Source organism: Microcebus murinus, chromosome X (assembly GCF_040939455.1).
Source record: "Microcebus murinus isolate Inina chromosome X, M.murinus_Inina_mat1.0, whole genome shotgun sequence".
NCBI lineage: Eukaryota > Metazoa > Chordata > Mammalia > Primates > Cheirogaleidae > Microcebus > Microcebus murinus.
This window is the reverse complement of record NC_134136.1, coordinates 17,224,657-17,249,064: the sequence shown is the minus strand read 5'-3', so window position 1 is coordinate 17,249,064 and position 24,408 is coordinate 17,224,657. Positions and strand designations below refer to the sequence as shown.

General features: G+C 36.7%; 1 protein-coding gene across 2 annotated transcripts in view; it reads right to left on the bottom strand.

Annotated features, from left to right (window-relative positions):
- KLHL4 (kelch like family member 4) overlaps positions 1-24,408 on the bottom strand; it is a 138,766-nt gene that overhangs the window by 29,431 nt on the left and 84,927 nt on the right. For both annotated transcript variants that reach the window (XM_012784554.2, XM_012784551.2), the window contains exons 4-6: positions 22,894-23,090; positions 18,775-18,987; positions 2,323-2,509 (exon numbers count right to left, since the gene is read on the bottom strand). In XM_012784554.2, the coding sequence (XP_012640008.1) occupies positions 2,323-2,509; positions 18,775-18,987; positions 22,894-23,090 (597 nt within the window). The remainder of the gene's footprint in view (positions 1-2,322; positions 2,510-18,774; positions 18,988-22,893; positions 23,091-24,408) is intronic.

The window sequence follows — 24,408 nt, the reverse complement described above, 5'->3', positions numbered from 1 at the left end:
TATTAATCCATACATGTATTGATGGACACTAGGATTGTTTCCACATCTTTTCAGTTGTGAATTGTGCTGCCATAAACATTTAAGTGCAAATGTCTTTATTATAGAATGTCTTGTTTTCCTTTGGGTAGATGCCTAGTAATGGGATTGCTGGGTCAAATGGTATTTCTATTTTTAGCTCTTTGAGATATTTCCAAATTTATACATCCTAGTAGTTATAGTTAACCTCAGCCATTTGTATGATATCTATATTTAACAACTAATTTTGAGTTTATTGTATGACTCAGAGAGGAAAAGAGAGACTGAGGAAGTACTGTAATTTCCTAGACATCAAAAGGTGAAAGTACAAAAGGTGTCTTTAAAAAAATAGCTGAAAAAACACACTATAAGAAAAGGTATGTGTATAGAAATTATTTTTTATAGTCTTTTGAAACAATGTGAATTGGTACATTTTTTTCAATGCAATACTGATTTAGACAGATAAATGCTACCCCCTTTAAAATATTTACTATACTTCTTAGTTTTTTTCTTTCTTTTCTTTTTTTTTTTTTTGATATTAAGTCATCACCCTGATTTTTCAGTATATTTGAAGACTCCTCAAAGATAGGAGACAGTTTTGTTGTGTTCTCTTCTGGAATAGTGGCAGTTTAGAAAAGGAAACATAGAATGTGAATAGAAATTCTACTTCCAGCCTTTCTAGATGTTTTTCCTTGGATTGGCTAGCTAACCTTAAGATGTGCAAAGTGAAGGTAATAAACCTATCTTATAACATTATTGTGAGGATTAAAAATGATCTATGAGAAATGACAATTAAGAATTAGGCACTCAAAATGATATTTTTTACTTTTCTAATAGTCTGCAACTTCCCATAGAACCTTTCCTAGTGTCTCCATATATTAGAAACTCAAAGTGTCTCAAAATGATTGTCTCACTTCCTTCCATACTAAACTGTGGTAATAGAATTCAGAGATTATAGGTTCACATTTCTCTCAATTTTAGAAACTAATAAGAAATTTTAGATACTTACAATGATTTTTAAACCCATTATTTTATGTAATGTTAATTTACATAAAATGAGCCTGAAAAAATGACAAAAATGGAAAACAAACATGAGGACCAAACAAATAAACACAAAATTTTGTATTTCTCAAATTGAAGATTAGGCTTTTTAAAAACTCAGACACTAAAGATAACTACACTTGGAGTTTTTGTTTAGTTCCCTTATAACTTAAAAATTTAAATACAAAGCAAGAAACCTTCTAACGTGTTATGAATATTCATTTTATTCAACAAAATGCAATAAAGTATCAATTTGCCAGACTTCAAATTAATTATAGGGTCCCACTGTACTTGTTATTTTCTGAAGAACACTAGTTTTGTGAAGTAATCCTGCAACTTTGGAAATAACTGCATTTGCAATCTCCTGTTTTATAGGCTTATGATGAATTAGCATATTTCCCATATACTCTTCCAATTTTCACTTATACATATCAAAGGAAAGAATAAGCTTCCATTATTAGAAAACTTTGACGTTTGCATCATTTTCTATAAGGTGTCATATTACATTTCTATGTATGATTTACCAATACACTTACCTTTAAGTGCATTGATTTTATTTTCTACAAAGCCAATTTTTAATAATAAAATATCTTCCTTACTGTCTTAGCAACATGAATTCACAGACTGAGAAATCACCTTTAAAAGGTAGAACTATAGAGAATTCGGTACTAAGAAGGATTCAGGGTAGGGATAATGGCTTTGGAAACTGTTTCCTATCCATTTGATGAAATTCTTATTTAAAGTCACTATTTTATTTCAGGTTTGAATTTTTGCTAATCTTGTTATTGATACTTCAAGATTGTATGTAAATCATCTTTGAACATCTGACAGGAAATTGGCAGAGGGAGTTATAGGCCACTCCTCAGTTTCTGTCAAAATCAAATTTGAAGGACTTCATCTCTTCCCTTTATGATAAATATTCAATAAGATTTTCCTGATATGATTTAATATTGCAAAGCAAATATTACAATTTTAAAAATCACTTATATAATCACTTATATAATCACTTATATAAACATCACATATATATATAAAGCAAAAGTCTTTATTAAGGGTTTAACCAATACAAATTAAAGGGTTATGTATCATAAAGTAAGAAGAAAAATAAGGTAAAAAAATCACATAAAGTACCCTGCTTATGAAATTAGCTTTAGATTGACTCATTTAGCATGGTTTTACTACCACCCTCATAATTTGGAGGGTTTTGAGATTAAATATTTTTTTAAATGAAGACACTTTCTAAATTAATTAATTTATTCTTTTTACCTTTCATAGCATCCATTCCTCCCACAGCATAAAGTGCCCCCACAGTTGATTTTCTAGGCTTTGTCCGAGGGCTTTGCATCATGGGTCTTCTCTCAGGTAGGAGATGATACTTCATAGCTTCAATCAGGAGCTTCTGACACTCAAGATCACCAGCAAACATAGAACTGTTTTCAAGATCTGCCAGTAACTAAAAAGTAATGAAGCATGGCATGAATGAAGAGTTAACCATTATAAATAGCATTATTATTTATATAACTTTGGAGAAAACTGGATCTAATCCAAATGTAGGCATTTTATTATTTAATATTTTAAGTTACTTACTAAGATATTTTTATATTCACTTATCATGTAAAGTAACTAAAAGCCTTATAGTAGTATCTAATTATTTATGTGGACTTATTTAATTGACATATTATTAATCTTTTGAATATGTACCTATATAATCTGAAGAGAGAGTGAAAAAGCACTCATACAAAGTATTACTGAAATCAGTCAAAAAGAATGGCTATGTCTGCACAGAGCAAGCATCTCCTATTCTACTACATGTAGTTAATTCAAATAGGGAGCTTTTTGGTGGATTTGGGGTGGTGCTGGTGGTGGTGGTCATGTAAACACGCCTAGTTAAAATAATGTAACACAAAGGGAATGACATCTTTATCATCAATCATTTCTGTAGAATATTCTGAAAGCAGGTGCTTTTTAACTGGGTTAAGGTATAAATGTTAGTAACTAGCCAACATATTAGCATAAATAGATGATCAATTATTTTTAACTATTATTATCTGGGGGACAGTAACACTCTAAATGTCTTTGATAAAAGCTAAGTAGAGGGAATAAAAATGGCTGAGTAACGTTATCCTCCTGGATTCCTGCTCCCAGAGAAAGAGGTATAGATCTCGGTCTGCTACACATGACAGGATCACTCCCCTACTAGAAGATCATTGTGAATTGGCAGAGAATCAGCATGGGACACACAAAACAGGGAGAAAAAAAGATGAACATGAGTCAGGATCACAAACTCTGGAGTGTGAAACAAACAATAGAGAATAGAATGTGGGACAACTCCGCCTGCCAGGCCAGTGAGTGAAGTGGGATCAGACCCACAGGAGATCTTCTTGCTTCCCCACTGACCTCCACACCCACTCAGATAGGGATTTGCCTGAAGTCGGTGCAAAATTGCAGCAGGAGGCGTGGTGTTCTGTGGAAAGGAGACAATAGCAGGAAGCATCTTGAACTCCCTGGAGCTCTGTGCCAGGACTGCACTAGGTGAGGGAGGGACCTGGTCTGAGCTACTGTTGTTGTTGGTTAAGAGATAGGTAACTTGCCTCTGGCATCCAGTGGGTCCATACCAACAGAGGTGATCACCAAGTAGGGGACTGTTACCTGGAAACCACTGTGGGCAAATAGGCCCACTCAGGGTGGGGCAGTAAGAGAGAGAGCTCCTGCTGCACAGGTGAGAGATGTGGGAGGGCGACATAAAAGAGACAATGGGGCATCCTGATGACTCAGCTCCCCAATCCTACACCTGCCAACTCCTGAACAGTCACTCAAAGTGGTAGCACTCTCTGGGTGGGTGGTTGCCATTGTTGGAGTCCACAACCCAGCCACTGCAGTATGATATGGTGTGTCAGGCTGCTCCTTTTCCCCAGCTCCGGGACTCTCTTGACAAGCTCCACCCTTACATGACCTATGATCAACTGACCAGGCCTGTCTTGATGGATGAATTCTGAACACCTCCCTAGTCATTAAGAGGCTAATGCCTGCATGACTCACAGGCGCTGGGGCACCGAGCAGACTGGGGAACCACCCACTCCCCATAGCCAGCATCTTTCATACCAAAAGCAGTAGGCTCCCTGGAGGTAGGGTGAGAGAAGAAAAGCCACTTTCCCCCTGCAACTTGTGTGGATCTGCTGGGCCTTGGTACAGATCAATAGCTGACAGCCCAGTGACTTTGCTCTTCAGATCTGTTTAGGTCCCCCAGTAGGATCATAATGCTGGGGCTGGATCTCCACCTCCAGTTAGCTGCCAACAGTGAGGTCCATGGTAAGGCAAAATAATCCCCACAAGAGGACACAATAGGCTCCCCAAGTTACCCCTCCCATCAGGAGTGGATTCCCAGATATGCCAGAAGAACCTTGAACAACATAAGAGTGACTCCCCCCAGCAGCAGATCAAGCAACCATAGAAGTACACACATCCAGGCTGGTAGGCAGCAGCCACGATCTGCCTTGCTCCTATAGCACTAATAGGAACAAAGGCTACACAGGGCCTGTTACTTCCCAAATGAAAACTGAAAGATAGGAAGCAACGGCTGAACCAGATAGGAAGGGATCAGTGAAAGAACTGGAAGTAGAAAGAATAAAAAGGAAAGCACACACTTAAAGAGGAACAGCAGCTCTCGAGCAATGGACATTAACCAAATTCAGAACACTAAAATGACAGAGGAAGAATTTCAAACATAGATTGTAAGAAAACTCAATGATATGCAAGAAAAAATGGATAACCAACACAAAGAAACCACAAAAAAATCTACTATTTGGAAGAAAAATTAATTAAAGAAATTGAAATATTAAAGAAAAATCAAACCAAACTCCTGGAAATGAAGAATATATTCAGGGAGCTACAAAACACAGTGGAAAGCCTCAAGAACAGGGTAGACCAACAGAAGAAAGAATCTCAGAGCTTGAAGATAACATCTTACAATTAAATAAGTCAGTCACAGAGATAGAGTAGAGAAATAAGAGAAAAGAGCAAAGCTTACAAGAAATGTGGGATTATGTGAAGAAACCTAACTTGAGGGTTTTGAGGATTCCCCATGGGGAAGAAGAAAACACACAGGAGTTGGATAAGCTATGTGAAGATATAATAGAGGAAAATTTCCCGGGCCTTGAAAAAATCTAGATATCCAAGTACAAGAAGTTCAAAGAACCTCTGGGAGAGTCAATGCCAACAGGAAGACACCATGACAGGTAGTCATCAGACCAACCGAAATATCAACTAAAGAGACCCTTCTATGAGCCGTAGGTGCAAGTAACATATAAAGGAAAACTAATCTGAATAATGCCAGATTTCTCAACTGAAATCTTACAAGCAAAGAGAGACTGGGGCCCTATTCTCACTCTACTTAAACAGAATAATGCCCAGTCTAGAATCTTGTACCCTGAAAAACTAAGTTTTGTATACAAAGGGGAAATAATGACATTCTCAGCTAAGCAAAGACTGATGGAATTCACCAAGACAAGACCAGCCCTCCAAAAAGTACTCAAAACAGTGTTACCCACAGATCAGCACAATAAACACTCACGAATATAAAACCACTCAAAAGCTAAAGATTAAATGCTAGATACCAAAATGGCTCAAGAGATAAAACAAAGCAACAAAGTTTAACCCAACAGGATGAACAGAAATTTGCCCCACGTATCAGTTCTCTAAATAAATGTGAATGGCTTAAACTCCCCACTCAAGAAACACAGGCTGGCTAATGGATAAAAAGATACAAGCCAAGTATCTGCTGCCTTCAGGAAACACATCTAACCTGCAAGGATGCAGTTAGACTAAAGGTAAAGGGGTGGACAACAATATTTCAAGCAAACATAAGCCAAAGCGTGGCTGGTGAGGCAGTTTCACTTAGTTTTTAAACTAACAAAAGTAATGAAAGACAAAGAGGGTCATTATATCATGGTAAAGGGTACAATTCAACAAGAAGACATAACAATTTTAGATATGTATGCACCCTACTTAGGTGCACCCATATTCATAAATCAAACTCTACTTGATCTAAACAAAGTGATAAACAGCAAATCCATAATAGCTGTATATTTCAACACCCTGCTGACAGCACAGGACAGATCCTTCAAACAGAAAGTTAATAAAGAAATAATGGATGTAAACAAAATTCTAGAACAATTGTGCCTGACTGACATTTATAGGACATTCTACCAAAAAAACACTGAATATACATTCTTCTCATCAGCTTATGGGACATTCTCTAAGATTGACCATATCCTAGGACACAAAGCATGTCTCAAAAAATTTTTAAAAAATAGAAATTATACCATGTATCTTCTCAGATCACAGTGGAATAAAAGTAGAAATCAACCCTAATAGAAACTCTCATTTTTATACAAAATTGTGGAAATCGAATAACCTTCTGCTGAACAATTACTTTATAAACTAGGAAATTAATATGGAAATCAAAAAATTGTTTGAACTAAATGACAAAGGAGACACAAGTTATCAAACACTGTGGTACACAGCTAAAGCAGTCCTGAGAGGAAAGTTTATTTCCAAAAGTGCCTATATCCAAAAGACAGAAGGTCACAAATACACAATCTAATGAATCTAGTCAAAGAGCTGGAAAAAGAAGAATAGAGAGCCCTCAAACTCAGCAGAAGTGAAATTAACAAGATAAAATCAGAACTAAATGAAATTGACAAAAAGAAAACTATACATAAGATTAATAAAACAAAAAATTGGTCCTTTAAAAAAATAAACACAATTGACACACCTTTGGCTAGACTAACGAAAAGCAGAAAAGAGAAATCTCTAATAAGCTCCATAAGGAACAATAAAGGAGAAATTACAATGGATGCCATGGAGATACAAGATATAATTTATGAATACTACAAAAACCTCTATGCACACAAACTGGTAAATGTGAAGGAAATGGACAAATTTTTAGAAACACAGCCTCCATAGGCTCAACCAGGAAGAAATTGAATTCCTCAACATACTAATATCAAGTGCTGAAATTGAAACAGAAATAAATCCTTTCTAAAGAGAAAAGTCCCAGACAGATGGTTTCACACCCAAATTTTAACACACCTACAAAGAAGAACTGGTGCCTATCCTGCAGAAATTATTACACAACATCCTAAAGCATGGGACCCTACCCATTTCATTTTATGAAGCCAACATCACTCTGATACCAAAACCAGGAAAGGATGCAACAAAGGAAGAAAACTATAGAACAATATCCGTTATGAACACAGTTGCAAAAATTCTCAACAAAATCCTAGCTAACCAAATCCAGGTGCTTATCAAGAAAATAATCCATCACGACCAAGTGGGCTTCATCCCAGAGATGCAGGGATGGTTCAACATACACAAACCTACAAAGTAATTCACCACATAAACAGAACCAAAAAAAAGACCATATGATCTTTCAATAGATGTAGAAAAAGCATTTGACAAAATTCAACACCCGGAGGGGCGGAGCAAGATGGCGGACGAATAACACCGCCAGACAGAGGGTCTCTGCAGAAAAGACAGATTCTAGCAGAAACTAGAGGAAAGAAGCAAGAAGACGAGCATACAGCGGACAAGGGCCGGAAGGAGAGGTACCTGAGACCCTGGGAGACTCCACGGGAAGAGGCTGTGGAGGAGAACTGGAGGCTGAGACCACCGGAGCAGCCCGGAGACAAGCGGCAAGGGTAGGTGGATTTGCTGTTTCCCCTCCGCTGCATTCGGGACTGCTGGTGGGCTCCCCAGTGGATGGAGAGACCTGCAGACACCAGCCCAGAGACTGCCGCCGCCTGCCAACGGTGAGCCTGTAGCAGACGTGGCACCAGGTTCCCAACTTCCTCCGGGCACCTCCGTGTGCACGGACCCGAGCCGCGCGGCAGGCGCCATATTGCCTCCTCCTCCCCTCCACCGACCCTACCCGCGGCTGCCCAGGGAGACAATACAGTCACCAGCTGGAGGCACCTCCAGGGAACGGGACCTTCCCGTTTGGGACCCCGCCCGCCCTCCCAGGTGCTGCTGGCACCGTGTTCCCAGGAAAACGGTGCCGACTCAGAGGCTGAGAGACATAGACCCAGCTTGGGCTCCCTGTGGGTGAATTAGGACCGGAAATCCTCTCCCTGGTGGGAATACAGCTTGAACTCTGGGACCCAGAGGACGGACCTGCAGACCAGATCCCCTGCACCGAGTGCTAGCGTTGCCCGGGGCACAGAAGGGTTATACATGAACAGCCTACTGAGGTCTGTGTGCCTCCAGGGGCGGATCGGCGTCCTAGAGGGCAACCCTCCTCCCAGGAGGAGGCCGTGCGCCCAACCCAGGGGGCGTTCCTGTGCAGGAAACCTACCCGCCGGCATCACAGTCCGGGGAGGCCTGGTGGCTTGTGGTCTGGCCTGCTAGCAGAAGCCCAGGAGTAGCTGCAGAGTTGGGGAGAGTGGAAAGAAGCGAGGCCTGCTGCAGACTGCGGGTCTCAGACAGCCCCACCTCCACACCCAGACTTTCTGGCTGAGCAGGTCCATTCCAGCCCTGCCCTGACAGCTTTCCCTGGAAGCAGAGGACAGAACTTTGACCCCTGCTAACGGCCTGAGGGCAGGCTTACCCAACCCAGCTCCGCCCAGAACGAGAGCTGATAACAGGACTCAAAATCAACACCATAGCCTGTTCCTCCAAGCAAACGCCACCTACTGACAGGAACGGCATCTTGCACAGCCTTTCCACGGCACCCACTGACTCAATATACAGGGAGTGGTCCTATTTCACCCACAGGCACCACCTAACGCCTCAGAAATTAAACAAGGTGTGTGAATACCCAAACAATAACCTAAGGAAAGAAACAACAACTGATCGACATGGGAAGAAATCAGCGAAAGAACTCAGGAAATATGAAGAACCAAACGGAAAACACCCCCCCAAAGAGGAGCACCAGCCCCCTAGAAACGGACACCGACCAAAATCAGGCAACCAATATGACAGAAGAGGAATTTCGTATGTGGAATATAAGAAAACTCACCCAGCTACAACAACAACTCAATAACCAACACCAAGAAACCACAAAAAGTCTCCAGGATATGAGAAAAGAAATAGACACATTGAAGAAAAGTATAACCGAACTCCTGGAAATGAAGAACCAATTCAAGGAACTACAAAATACAGTGGAAAGTCTCAAGAACAGGGTAGATGAAACAGAAGAAAGAATTTCAGAGCTTGAAGATAACAACCTCCAATTAAATAAATCAGTCACAGAAATAGAGCAGAGAAACAAGAGAAAACAGCAAAGCCTTCAAGAGCTGTGGGATTATGTGAAGAAACCTAATGTGAGGGTCATAGGGTTACAAGAAGGGGAAGAAGACAACACTCAAGGGTTGGACAAGCTGTTTGAAGATGTAATAGAGGAAAATTTCCCAGGCCTTGCTCAAAATCTTGATATACAAGTTCAAGAAGCTCAGAGGACCCCTGGGAGATTCAACGCAAACAGGAAGACCTCACGACATGCAGTCATCAGACTAACCAAAGTATCAACTAAAGAGGCCCTTCTAAGAGCTGTAAGACAAAAGAAGCAAGTAACATACAAGGGAAAGCCAATTCGAATAACATCAGACTTCTCTAATGAGACTTTACAAGCAAGGAGAGACTGGGGCCCCATTCTCACTCTTTTGAAACAAAACAATGCCCAGCCTAGAATATTATTCCCTGCAAAACTAAGCTTCGTATATGAAGGAGAAATAAAAACATTCTCAGACAAGCAAAGGCTCAGAGAATTCACCAAGACAAGACTAGCCCTACAAGAAGTACTTAAAACAGCGTTATGCACGGAACATCATAATTATAACCCACAAATATAAAAACAACTAAAACCCAAGGATATTAAAGGCCAGATATTACAATGGCTCAAGACAGAAATCATAGCAACAACATCCAACCCAACAGAATGATCAGTAATCTACCTTACCTATCAGTTCTCTCAATAAATGTGAATGGCTTAAACTCTCCACTCAAGAGACATAGGCTGGCTGAATGGATAAGAAAATACAGGCCAAGTATATGCTGTCTTCAGGAAACACATCTAACCTGCAAGGATGCATATAGACTAAAAATCAAAGGGTGGAGATCAATATTCCAAGCAAATAGAAGCCAAAAGAAGGCTGGTGTGGCATTTCTAATCTCAGACGATTTAGTTTTTAAACCAACAAAAGTAGTAAAAGACAAAGAGGGTCATTATATAATGGTGAAGGGCACAGTCCAACAAGAAGAGATAACAATTTTAAATATCTATGCACCCAACTTAGGTGCACCCAGATTCATAAAGCAAACCTTACTGGAGGTAAGCAAATGGATTAATAGCAACTCCATAATCGCCGGAGATTTCAACACCCCACTGACAGCACGAGACAGATCCTCCAAACAGAAAATTAATAAAGAAATAATGGACGTAAACAAAACTCTGAACAATTGCGTCTGACTGACATTTACAGAACATTCTACCCAAAATCCACTGAATATACGTTCTTCTCATCAGCTCACGGGACATTCTCTAAGATTGACCATATCCTAGGACACAAAGAAAATCTCAAGAAATTTAAAAAAATAGAAATCATATCATGTACCTTCTCAGATCACAGTGGAATAAAACTAGAAATCAACCCTAACAGAAACTCACATTTCTACACAAAAACGTGGAAATTAAACAACCTCCTACTAAATGATTACTTCGTAAATGAAGAAATCAAGACGTAAATAAAAAACTTCTATGAAGAAAACGACAATGGAGAGACAAGTTATCAACTCCTCTGGGACACAGCTAAAGCAGTTCTGAGAGGAAAGTTTATCTCCATAAATGCCTATAACCAAAAGACAAGAAGATCACAAATAGACAATCTAATGAAACGACTCAAAGAGCTGGAAAAAGAAGAACAGACCAACCCGAAACCCAGCAGAACAAGTGAAATCAACAAGATCAAATCAGAACTAAACGAAATTGAAAACAGGAAAGCTATTCAGGAGATTAATAAAACAAAAAGTTGGTTCTTTGAAAAAATAAACAAAGTTGACACACCATTGGCTAAGCTAACGAAAAGCAGAAAAGAGAAATCTCTAATAAGCTCCATCAGGAATAAAAAAGGAGATATCACAACTGATCCCAAAGAGATACAAGATACAATTTATGAATACTACAAAAATCTTTATGCACACAAACTGGAAAATGTGGAGGAAATGGACAAATTTCTAGAAACACACAGCCTCCCTAGGCTCAACCAGGAAGAAATAGATTCCCTGAACAGACCAATCTCAACAGCTGAAATAGAAACAGCAATTAAAAATCTCCCTAAAAAGAAAAGTCCCGGTCCAGATGGCTTCACACCTGAATTTTACCACACTTACAAAGAAGAACTAGTACCTATCTTGCAGAAACTATTCCATAACATCGAGAAGAATGGAAACCTCCCCGACACCTTTTATGAAGCGAATATTCCTCTGATACCAAAAACAGGAAAGGATGCAACAAAAAAAGAAAACTACAGACCAATATCCCTAATGAATATAGATGCAAAAATTTTCAACAAAATCTTAGCTAACCGAATCCAGACACTTATCAAAAAAATAATCCACCACGACCAAGTGGGCTTCATCCCAGGGATGCAGGGATGGTTCAACATACGTAAATCTATAAATGCAATTCACCACATAAACAGAAGCAAAAACAAAGACCACATGATTCTTTCAATAGATGCAGAAAAAGCTTTTGACAAAATTCAACACCCTTTCATGATACGAACACTTAAGAAAATAGGCATAGAAGGGACATACCTAAAAATGATACAAGCCATATATGACAGACCCATAGCCAACATCATACTGAATGGGGAAAGATTGAAATCATTCCCACTTAGAACTGGAACCAGACAAGGCTGCCCACTATCTCCACTTCCGTTCAACACAGTGCTGGAAGTCTTGGCTACAGCAATCAGACAGGAAAATGGAATCAAAGGTATCCAAATAGGGGCAGAAGAGATCAAACTTTCACTGTTTGCTGATGATATGATATTGTATCTAGAAAACCCCAAGGATTCAACCAAGAAACTCCTGGAACTGATCAATGAATTTAGTAAAGTCTCAGGATACAAAATCAATACACAGAAATCAGAGGCATTCATATACGCCAACAACAATCTCATTGAGAACCAAATCAAAGACTCAATTCCCTTCACAATAGCAACAAAGAAATTAAAGTACCTAGGAATATATTTAACCAAAGAGGTAAAAGACCTCTACAGGGAGAACTATGAAACACTGAGGAAGGAAATAGCAGAGGATGTAAACAGATGGAAATCCATACCATGCTCGTGGATCGGCAGACTCAATATCATCAAAATGTCTATACTACCCAAACTGATCTACAGATTCAATGCAATACCTATTAAAATCCCATAAGCATTCTTCACAGATATAGAAAAAATAATTTTACGCTTTGTATGGAACCAAAGAAGACCCCGAATATCAAGAGCAATTCTAGGCAACAAAAACAAAATGGGAGGCATTAATATGCCAGATATCAAACTATACTACAAAGCTGTAGTAATTAAAACAATATGGTATTGGCACAAAAACAGGAACATTGACCAGTGGAACAGATGTGAGAATCCTGATATAAAACCATCCTCATATAGCCATCTCATCTTTGACAAAGCAGACAAAAACATACGCTGGGGAAAAGAATCCCTCTTCAATAAATGGTGCTGGGAAAACTGGATAGCCACCTGTAGAAGGCTAAAACAGGACCCATACCTTTCACCTCTCACAAAAACCAACTCACGCTGGATAACAGACTTAAACCTAAGATATGAAACTATTAGAACTCTAGAGGAAAAAGTTGGAAACATTCTGCTAGACATCAGCCTCGGCAAAGAGTTTATGAAGAAGTCCCCAAAGGCAATCACAGCAGCAACAAAAATAAATAAATGGGACATGATCAAACTACAAAGCTTCTGCACAGCCAAAGAAATAGTCATGAAAGTAAACAGACAACCTACAGAATGGGAGAAAATTTTTGCATCCTATGCATCCGATAAGGGACTGATAACTAGAATATACTTAGAACTCACGAAAATTAGGAAGAAAAAATCAAATAACCCCATTAAAAAGTGGGCAAAGGACTTGAACAGAAATTTTTCTAAAGAAGACAGAAGAATGGCCAACAAACATATGAAGAAATGCTCAACATCTCTAATCATCAGGGAAATGCAAATCAAAACCACAATGAGATATCACTTAACCCCAGTGAGAATGGCCTTTATCAAAAAATCTCCAAACAATAAATGCTGGCGTGGTTGCGGAGAGAGAGGAACTCTCCTACACTGCTGGTGGGACTGCAAACTAGTTCAACCTCTGTGGAAAGCAATATGGAGATACCTTAAAGCGATACAAGTGAATCTACCATTTGATCCAGCAATCCCATTGCTGGGCATCTACCCAAATGATCCAGTGACACTCTACAAAAAAGACACCTGCACTCGAATGTTTATAGCAGCACAATTCATAATTGCAAGGCTGTGGAAACAGCCCAAGTGCCCATCAATCCAAGAATCGATTAATAAAATGTAGTATATGTATACCATGGAGTACTATTCAGCTCTAAGAAACAATGGTGATATAGCACACCTTATATTTTCCTGGTTAGAGCTGGAACCCATACTACTAAGTGAAGTATCCCAAGAATGGAAAAACAAGCACCAGATATATTCTCCAGCAAACTGGTATTAACTGAGTAGCACCTAAGTGGACACATAGGTGCTACAGTAATAGGGTATTGGTGAGGTGGGAGGGGGGAGGGGGGCGGGTATATACATACATAATGAGTGAAATGTGCACCATCTGGGGGATGGTCATGATGGAGACTCAGACTTTTGGGGGGAGGGGGGAAATGGGCATTTATTGAAACCTTAAAATCTGTACCCCCATAATATGCCAAAATAAAAAAAAATTAAAAGAAAAAATTCAACACCCTTTTATGATAAGAATGCTTACAAAACAGGCATATGTGGGGCTTACCTAAAAATGATACAAGCCCTATATGACAAAGCCACAGCCAACATCATACCGAAAGGGGAAAAATTGAAAGCATTCCCACTTAGAACTGGAACCAGGCAAGGTTGCCCACTATCCCCACTTCTATTCAACATAGTGCTGGAGGTCCTGGCTATAGCAATCAGAAAAGGGAGTGTAATTAGCCCTTTGCACTCGGATGTCGTGTGTGACTCAACACAGTTAGCAAAAACTATAAAGATTAAAATTACTCTTTGAATGTATCAATAATTTGAAATATAAAAAATCCAAATAAATAAGTTTGTATGAAAATAAACTGCAGTTTTTTTATCCGACTGCCATACTTTGTAAAATCTAGGGTATTTAAAAAATTAAATCCTAAGTAGAATAAAGGAATCTAGAAAAAAGCAAGGGAGTGCAAAAGGTTAAATGCATTCAAATGGGGACAAAAGAGATCAAACACTCACTCTTTGCTGATGATATGATATTATATGTAGAAAGCCCCAAGGATTCTACCAAGAGACTCCTGGAATTCATAAATGAATTTAGTAAAGTCTCAGGATACAAAATCTATACACACAAATGAGAGCCATTCATATATGCCAGTAACAGTCAAATTGAGAACCAAATCAAAGACTCAATACCTTTTGAAATAACAACAAAGAAAATAAAGTACCTAGGAATATATGTAATAAAGAAGTAAAAGATCTCTACAGGGAGAACTATGAAACACTGAGGAAGGAAATAGCAGAGGCCATAAACGGGTGGAAGACCATATCACGCTCATGGGTCGGCAGAATCAAGATTGTTGAAATGTGTATACTATGCAAAGTGATCTACAGATTCAATGCAATCCCTATTAAAATCCCAACATCATTTTTCACAGATATAGAAAAAAATAATTTTATGCTTCTTATGGAACCAGAGAAGACCCCGTATAACAAAAGCAATTCTAGGCAATAAAGACAAAACGGGAGGTTCAATTTGACAAATTTCAAACTACACTACAAGGTTACAGTAATTACATCAGCTAGGGACTGGCAGAAGAATAGAGTCATGGACCAGTGGAACAGAACAGAGAACCCAGATATAAAACCATCCTCATATAGCCATAAAATCTTTTACAAAGCAGATAACATACACTGGGAAAAAGACTCCTTATTCAATAAATGGTGCTGGGAAAATTGGATAGCCATATGTAGAAGACTGAAACAGGATCTACACTTTTCACCTCTCACAAAAATCCACACACAATTGATAACAGAATTAAACCTAAGTTGTGAAACTATTAGAATTCTAGAGGAAAATGTTAGAAAAACTCTTCTACGAGTGTGATGCACACCATCTGGGGGATGGACACACTTGAAGCTCTGACTTGAGGGAGGAGGGGAGACAAGAGCAATGTATGTAACCTTAACGTTTGTACCCCCATAATATGCTGAAATAAAAAGAAAAAGAAAAGAGAAAAAAAAACTCTTCTAGACATTGCCCTAGGCAAAGAATTTATGAAGAAGACCCCAAAGGCAACCACAACAACAACAAAAATAAATAAATGGGACCTGATCAAACTAAAGAAACCTAATCAAACCAAAGAAACTGTCACGAGAGCAAACAGGCAACCCACAGAATGGGAGAAAATTTTCACATGTTACACATCTGATAAGGGGCTGATAACTAGAATCTATTTAGAACTCAGGAAAATCAGCAAGAAATCCTCAAACAACCCTATCAAAAAGTGGGCAAAGGACATGAACAGAAACTTTTAAGAAGAAGACAGAATAATGACCAACAAATATATGGAAAGATGCTCAACATCTCCAATCATCAGGGAAATGCAAATAAAAATCATAATGATAAATCAGTTATTTCCAGTGAGAATGGCCTTGATATAAAAAAGTCCCAAGACAATAAATGTTGGCCTGCATGCGGAGAGAGAGGAACACTCCTACACTGCTGGTAGGACTGCAAACTAGTGTGACCTCTGTGGAAAGCAATATGGAGATATCTTAAAGCAATACAAGTAGATCTACCACTTGAGCCAGCAATCCCATTACTGGGTATCTACCTAAAAGAACACAGACACTCTATAAAAAAGACATCTACAGATGTCATTCAAGTGCACTCGAATGTTTATAGCAGCATAATTCACAATTTCAAAGATGTAGAAACAACCCAAGTGCCCATCAATATATGAGTGGATTAATAAAATGTGGTATATGTATACCATGGAGTACTATTCAGCTATGAGAAACAATGGTGATATAGTACCTCTTGTATTTTCTTGGATAGAGCTGGAACCCATTCTACTAAGTGAAGTGTCCCAAGAATGGAAAAATAAGCACCACATGTACTCACTAGCATATTGGTTTAACTGATCAACACCTAAGTGGACATATAGGAATAACATTTATCCAGCATCAGACACATTGGAAAGGAGGAGGAGGGAATGGGTATATGCATACATAATGTGCACGATGCGCACAATCTGGGGGATGGACACGCATGAAGCTCTGACTTTAGTGGGGAGGGGGCAAAGGCAATATACGTAACCTTGACATTTCTACCCCCATAATATGCTGAAAAAAGAAAAAGCTAAGTAAAATATTTTTCCTGAGATCAGTTGTAGAGAAATCAAAAGTATGTTCTAAAATATTATCAAAAGTTGTGTTATATTGGTTCTCTTGGAGACTGAGGTCTACAGTATCATAGTACATTGAGAGGAATAGCAAGCAGGTTGTTGAAATGAAAGTGCTGATCTAACTCCATAAAACTTATCTGAAGTTTCCTGTTCTACATGGATTAACTACAACTGTTTTATCACTCCTTCTGCAATCTCTGATGGATCACTATTTTGATGAGACCCTAGGTATTTATTTAATGCATATGATGTTGGAAATATGTCTGAAAACCAGGCTATGTATTTTTTTTCTAAAATTACTCTTCAGAGATTCATCATCATTCTCTTCAAATATTTCATTTCTAAAATATTTTTAAGGTCACTTTTAAAATAGTTTTGGAAGACCAATGTTTGTATGCCATTGCCCATCACTACAATCACCAGAAAAAGTACACAGTCAATATTCTAGGTCTAAGACATAATTAGAGGTGAGAGACCAAGGTACTCCAGGTTGTGCATTTGGGCTGGAAATTTCCTCTCATTCCAAAAAAATAGGAAACATTCAAAACAAGCACTTTGCTGAAACAATGTCATATTACTTAAGACTGTGTAAAGTTAAGCATTTCTGATCTCTTCTAACAGGGCATCTCAATTTTTTTTGCATGTTTAAAGGTAAGAAGAAAAATGAGGTTCCATGTTTACTGGAAAACTTGTTAAAACTCAGATTCCTTGGCCTCACCCCCAGAAATTATTTCACTGGGTCTGGGGTTGGGTCTGAGAATTTGTGTTTCTAATAAGCACACAGGCAATGTCATGTTGCTGACTCAGGAATATTTTGAATGGCACTGTCTTTGAGAATCTAATAAATCATATAAACTCTCTTCTGAAAATAACACACATAAGTGTACAAACATTTGCACAGTCAAAATTCCTATAGATTCTGAAGCTCGTCTATCAATACCCAGGTTTAGAACCTTGGGTTTATAATTACTTATGTAATTTAATGTTTCTCTTTTTGGTGTTTCTATTGCCTTGCTCTTTGCCTTGCTCTGCCCTATACTCAGAAGGGCAGTCAATGTCCTTTTATTTCATATGTATACATTCTTAAAAGCAAATACGTAGTTCCATGGGATTTATAAGAATTAGTAGCTAAAAATAACAAAAAATGTGGAGAGACCAGATTAACATTGACTTTTCTATATTAACATTTAATTCATAATTTGTTGAAAAAATTGATTCATTTTAATATTTATGAAACTATTGATCAACTAAGTCCAGACAAAGTCTCTCTTTCCAATATAGATCATGTTTGAGGACTTTAGCCATAGGCTCAAAAATATGAAGTTCATATGTGCATTATATTCATATATATCATAAATTATTATCTACTATTGATCAATTTACTACAGGGAAAAATTGTGATTATCACCAATGATGAAATTATGTAGCACGACTGCAGTCAAGCCTCACTAAACTTCTCATACTAAAATTCAGTTTGAGGTGATTGGATTTTATCCACGGGTGTTTGTTTTTAGAATAATCTCTGATATAATCCTTCGGTTCAGTATGCATAATGAGGATGCCATTATCATCATGAACTAATGCATCTGAAAGTATGATATCATGCTTTCCATCATAGCAGATAATTATCCTTGTTAGTAGACATTACCCAGGATCTGATTCCCTCCCTAGAGTCTCTTTCATGAGGTTATTGTGGTGATTACTAAGACCTTGCCTAGAAGGTGAACACGAAAAGAAAAAGAGTTAACTTAGTAATTTTCCCTGATTTTTACAAATGCTCTCGGGTGAAACTGAAGTTAATGAGTATTCTGAGGTTTAAGGATTATCCATAGTTTTTTTTTTTTTTTTAATCATGTTTACTTTCCTTTGTTAAAGCCTCTAATTGAAGGCTGAACATATCCTTCTGCAAAATTAATCTTGTATATTTCAATTACCATAAATTCTCTGATAAAATAAAATTAGGCAAATAAAGAATGGAGTAGTGTCTAGTGGTAGTTTAGAACTATAATTTACATTACCTGGGTAAATTTCCATACCTGTGGTGGGAGTAATGGGAGTCTGATATAAGAAAGCAGCCTCGTCAGGTCTTGTTGCCTAGTCTGCACATCATGTCCCACCCACTGCATTAGAGCATGAAAAATAGTTTCTTCATTGGGCACATTGATGTCATCACTGCATAGAAGTTTTGAAATTTCATTAGCTGGAAGCAGGAGAAATTCTTGGTTCTGTATTACCTCAATGAAGTGTTCCTAGAAAAGAAAGTCCATCTACTAAAATTTTGCACTTGAGAAACTTCTCAACGAAATAAGCACATCAAAGCATTTCACTTTGTTAAACTTCAGAAAAGGCCAGATAAAGAGTTACATCATTTATAATAGGTACTATTGCTGTCTGTGACAGGGGTATGGGGAGCCTTCTGAAGCTAAGAGGCCAAATGCTTCCACTGGGAATTATTTATTGAACACAACTGCTTCACGGGCCACATGAGCAGAGTGTAGGACGCCATGGCAGTGCTTTTTGCTCCCAGCTGTTGTATGTAACAACAGTTCATGACTCCAGAAATGACTTGTCCAGTTGGTCTTTAGCCAAAAGCCCTAAGACAGGCTATCTTGAAAGCCTAGGAAAGTTAACACTGGCTGTGCATGTGAAGCAGCAAAAGACTGAACTCCTTTGAGATGAGAAAAAGAAATTGATGAAAAACTCTTTCCTGTTTTGGAAAAATATGACATTCTATTGACCCAGGGAAATGTCTCCTTTTACAACAGATACAAATCTACAAATTCAGGGCAATCTAAAAGGTATTCTATGGAAGTTTTATTTATAAAAGAGTGGGACTGCCTTTCAAATTTTATACAGTATACTTGAAGTCTTCCTTGTGTCACTGTCTTGTCTTGTGTTTGGTCAAGTATCAAATTTCAAGCAGCTGTTTTTTTATTTTTTTTGTCAAAACACCATCATATTTTTTTTGTATGTTTTTTAAATATGTTCTTTTTCTAACAACACAATTATCATTTCTATCATTTTTCATAGTGAAGAACTCAAGTTTTAAATGCAATAGAATATACTTCTGAAATGGAGATAAACATATCTACTTGGCAATTTATGTAGCACAATAAACTGATATTCTAGGAGCCACTTAAGACAGGTTATGAATAATTGGGAACTCTGAACAGATAAAATCATTAACTTAGCTTTACTCTTAGTTTAATGATTTGAAATGGAGTTAGCCTAATAGAAGAATTACCCATACAGCAATCATCATGGTTGAAAGACCCTTCAGAAATCTCTGATGCTGTAAGTTCCAAACTAATTCTATTTAGACAAGAACTCTTTTGTGTTTAAGGCAAGCAATTGAGAGAGAGCTGATATTCTTACTGTATCAGATGTCTCTGATTTAAAATCCTCTCACATATACCAAATGATTGTGAAAGTACTACTGCTACTAATACATTACACTTGTACAGCACTGCAAACTTTACTGAGTTTGTCCAGAGCATTGTCATCATCAGTGTGATCTTATGAGGAAGTGGAATTACTCCAATGAGTAAGTAGGCAATAATGAGCTGTTTAATCTCTTGTAGCTGTAGATCTCTTGAGTAGGTGGCAAAGTCTGGACTCAAAGATTAGCCTATGAAATCATGTATACTGCATTTTGTTTGATACCTCAACTGCCTCTCGTAAGTGATATAATTTTTATTAAAGGGTTAAGAAAATATAAAACACTATAAAACTTATGGTTATCCATTACTGGTATTGTATGTAAAGTCTGAAACTGTGTTAATATTATGGAAAAGTATATCTCACTCTCCTTTCTACCTACTCTGCAATGAAAGAAAAGAAAAAAAAAAAGAAAAAAGAAATGGGAGGAGAGAGACAGAGAGAGAGCAGTATTATCTTGGTGTGTAAGACCTACTCAATGGCTAATGTAGATCACAGTGCAGTCCATTAAATTTCGTTATGAATTTGAGAGAGTTAAGGAATGATTAAATGGCTTATATAATTGTTGTATTTAGATATAGTCAGAAATTAGATTTTCTGATAGAAGTTGTTATGGCTTCAGAATTGTGGCTTGATGAGATTCTTGAACATTGCCAGGCAATACAGTATATTAGACTAAATTTAAAATAAATGTATTTATTTAAGTATCTATATATGATACTGCAATATCAATATAGAGAAATGATTAAAGACTAATTTTAAATTGTTTGAATTTGGAATTATTTGCTCCTAATTTCAAGTAAACACTTTCTTCTATGCAACTTCCCAGGGAGTCTTCTTTCATATCTTGGGTTCACTATGCATATTTTTAAAATTCACACTTAAATTGTGAAATTTACTAAATGCATATAGCATATTTGCTAAATGCCTCATTGATTCAGACAACTATTTATATGATTGAGATGGTTAATTTTATGTGCAAACTTTATTTGGTTATAATGGATCCAGTCATTTAGCCCAACTTTATTCTGGGTGTTTGTGAAGGTGTTTCTGGATGAGGCCCAACCACATTAGGGAGGGCAATCTACTTTATTCATTCTACCAGTTGACATGATTATAACTGAATCCCTAAATTGTTTAACATTATTCTTAGAAATTAAAATTATTTATATTCTTATATTATCAATATGGTATTGCAAAAGCATTATTATAAAAAGACCTTTACCCATTTTACTGTATTTGCAGTAGATACTAAAATAACTAAAGAAGAGGGATTAAAGGAGACAACAGTATTGCATTTTTATGCACATCCTGCTTTAACACTCAGTTTTGGTCACATAATAGGAAAAGGAAGACAAGTTCACTTTGAGCAACAAAAGTAATTCAAGCTGTTTATCAGAATGTATTTTGTCTGCAAGGGTAAGATACCAGACAGGAAACTGTTAATACTTAGTTCAAGAATTTAAGTAATTTAACAGGAAGTTTTCATGTTTGGCTTTTGTGGTAGGATTAACCTTTGAACTACATAACTGCTGTTCATTCAGATTATATGCCATCTGCATTTAGGACACAGGAACATAAATAGTATAATTAAATGACATTTTAAAATGCCAATCTATGATAATGTGATTCTTCATATAAGGGCATTGTTTCAGGAATATGTTTCAAACTTCAAATTTTGAGCCATGACTTATGGTGGATAGGAGGGAGAAAGATTTACAAGAATTTTTTTGAGAATTCAAATTTCAGAAATTAAAAAAATATTCAGCTCTGTATAAAACTCTAAAAATACTCTATTTATATGCCTCTATATCCTGAAAATAATACTACTTTTATTCATTTTTATGTGTAATTCTCTATTTTTTCCACTTGTAGGCAATTGCCTTTGTTTTTTAAATCTTAAATAACTGGAGCAATTTTCTTTGTTTATCATATTCATCTTTTGATTGAGTTTTACAGAAAGATCCATCTCATGTCATTCCCTGCTTCAGAGGTAAAAACAGCTCATTTTCTTCTTTGCATCGGGGAATTATTAGCACTTATGGTAAAGCTGTATTTAATATACTCTTTCCAGTTTTTCTTGCCTCCCCAATGTCTATATTTCATGTGATTGTCACCTGACTGAATAAAGATCATCTTATCCTATGTAATTTTTAAATAATTACCACATATGGACATGCTTATTTAATTTGTTACTAATAGAATTGAGAGGGATTTTAAGTTGTTTAAAGGATTTAACAGCAAAATTTTTTAACCAAAGCAAAAGTTTTTACTAAGACAAAATGTCCATTTAATAAAATTGTCTAATTTTGGTAGTTCTTAAGCTCTTACAATCAATATTGATCCATTAATATTAACTTTTTCCTTATTAAATGACATTTAACTTTCATTAGAAACCATAATTTGTACAATTTTACAAACTGAAGTTCCAATTCTGCAAAAACACCAAGGAATTAATATTTTCTTATTACTATAGAATATACTTGAAATATGTACTTGTACATTTTAATTTTTCCACTATTTTCATTTCCCTAAGTGTTGAGATTTAATTAAATCTTTCACTTCTAAAACTGAAAAACTTGAGTACAGCTCAACAAAATATTGTATCTAGTATATTATGTGCAAGTTAACTGCAAATTATGAGTTTATATTGCTTATTAATTTTATCCTAACATTTAATACATTGCTACAAGTTACTTAGAAGCAATTGATTTTACCATAGTATACTTATGTGCCACATTCAGAAGCTCTGCACAGCCTTGGGCATCTCCAAATGATCGAATCCCTAAGCAATTTGAAGGGTGGAGCTGCTTTATGAGGAAATTGGAACAGACTTCAATGACCTGAGTCAGCTGCAAGAGACATGCTGCAGCCAGCAAATTTTCAATGGAATCTTCCTTCAATTGCAGGACACCTAGATGGTTTGAAAAAATAAAGATTAGTTATATGTCCCATAAAGTAAGACAAAAATATGCCAACTAGTTGAATTTTTCCATTTCCCTCTCTAGTAGGGCTATGCTTTTTAGTGTGCTGTGGCAGATCTAGGAATACATTTTGAGGCCAGTATGTGCAAGGGAATCTGTGTGTAAACACTAACAAGATAGCTGAAGGGAACCAGACTAGATTATTAAAAATAACTGTAGCAAATAAACAGTGAATACTATCATTGCAAAAAACAATTTGTTATTTCTTTATGATCTTAAGCTTGCATTTAAATCTTATATCAATCATTTCACATTGTATATGTACATGAATGTATGTTGTACACTTTAAATATATACAATTTTTATTTGTCAATCATAACTATATAAAGTTGAAAAAAACTGTCTTCATTACAAATCAAGAAAATTATGTCATATTGTATAAGGGTCATACAATTGGCCATACAAGTAACTGTCATTTGTGTGGAGCTAAACATTTTGGTAAATAAGAAAAGCAGTGAGCTTATACATCCTTTTTTGGATAAGAATAATATTGAACTCATATGTCCATTCTTTTGTATCTACATTTATTAGCTGGTAAGGATGTCTTTGCCCAAATATTATGCCTGGACTTGACCCCTGGCACTGTCTCAAAAAGAAGAAAATGTCAAGAGGCCACAAATTAAGAATTGCTTATATGGTTATTTTGCTTTGGTATAAAAAAACAGGTTCTGTTTGAAAATATCTGTAATGAATTTTTATAAACAGGATCAGAAGCAGTTTAAGGAAGTTCATTTAGATTGATATATCTGTATTATTTTTAGAGCAAGCATTATTGATGACCTATTGCAAACATTATAAGTTATTTTTATAAGATACATTCCTATTTTTTATTGTTTTAGACAAGTTATAGATAAGTTATAAAGAAGGTTTCAAATGGCTTATATAAACTATAATATAATCCTTTAGAGTTTTTCTTCTAAAATACTTTAATATGCATTCTATATGGTTGCATAATCATAAGGAAAAGGTTAATACATATTGTGATATCCTCTATACTTAGTTAAACCTGTAAAATATATTGTAAAAAGGTACCATCCATCAGCAGAGTTCATTATGTTGTTACTTGTTCTATATTTTGAAGATGAGAGCCCTGCTCACATCTCATGAGACCTAGAGAAGTATGAACTATTCTTACATTCAGATATAAAAGTTCACCTGCTATATACATTGAAATCAGGCCTACTCATAGGGAGGAATATTAATTCAGAGAAATATTTCACTTATAAAGGTGTAGCATATACTAATAAA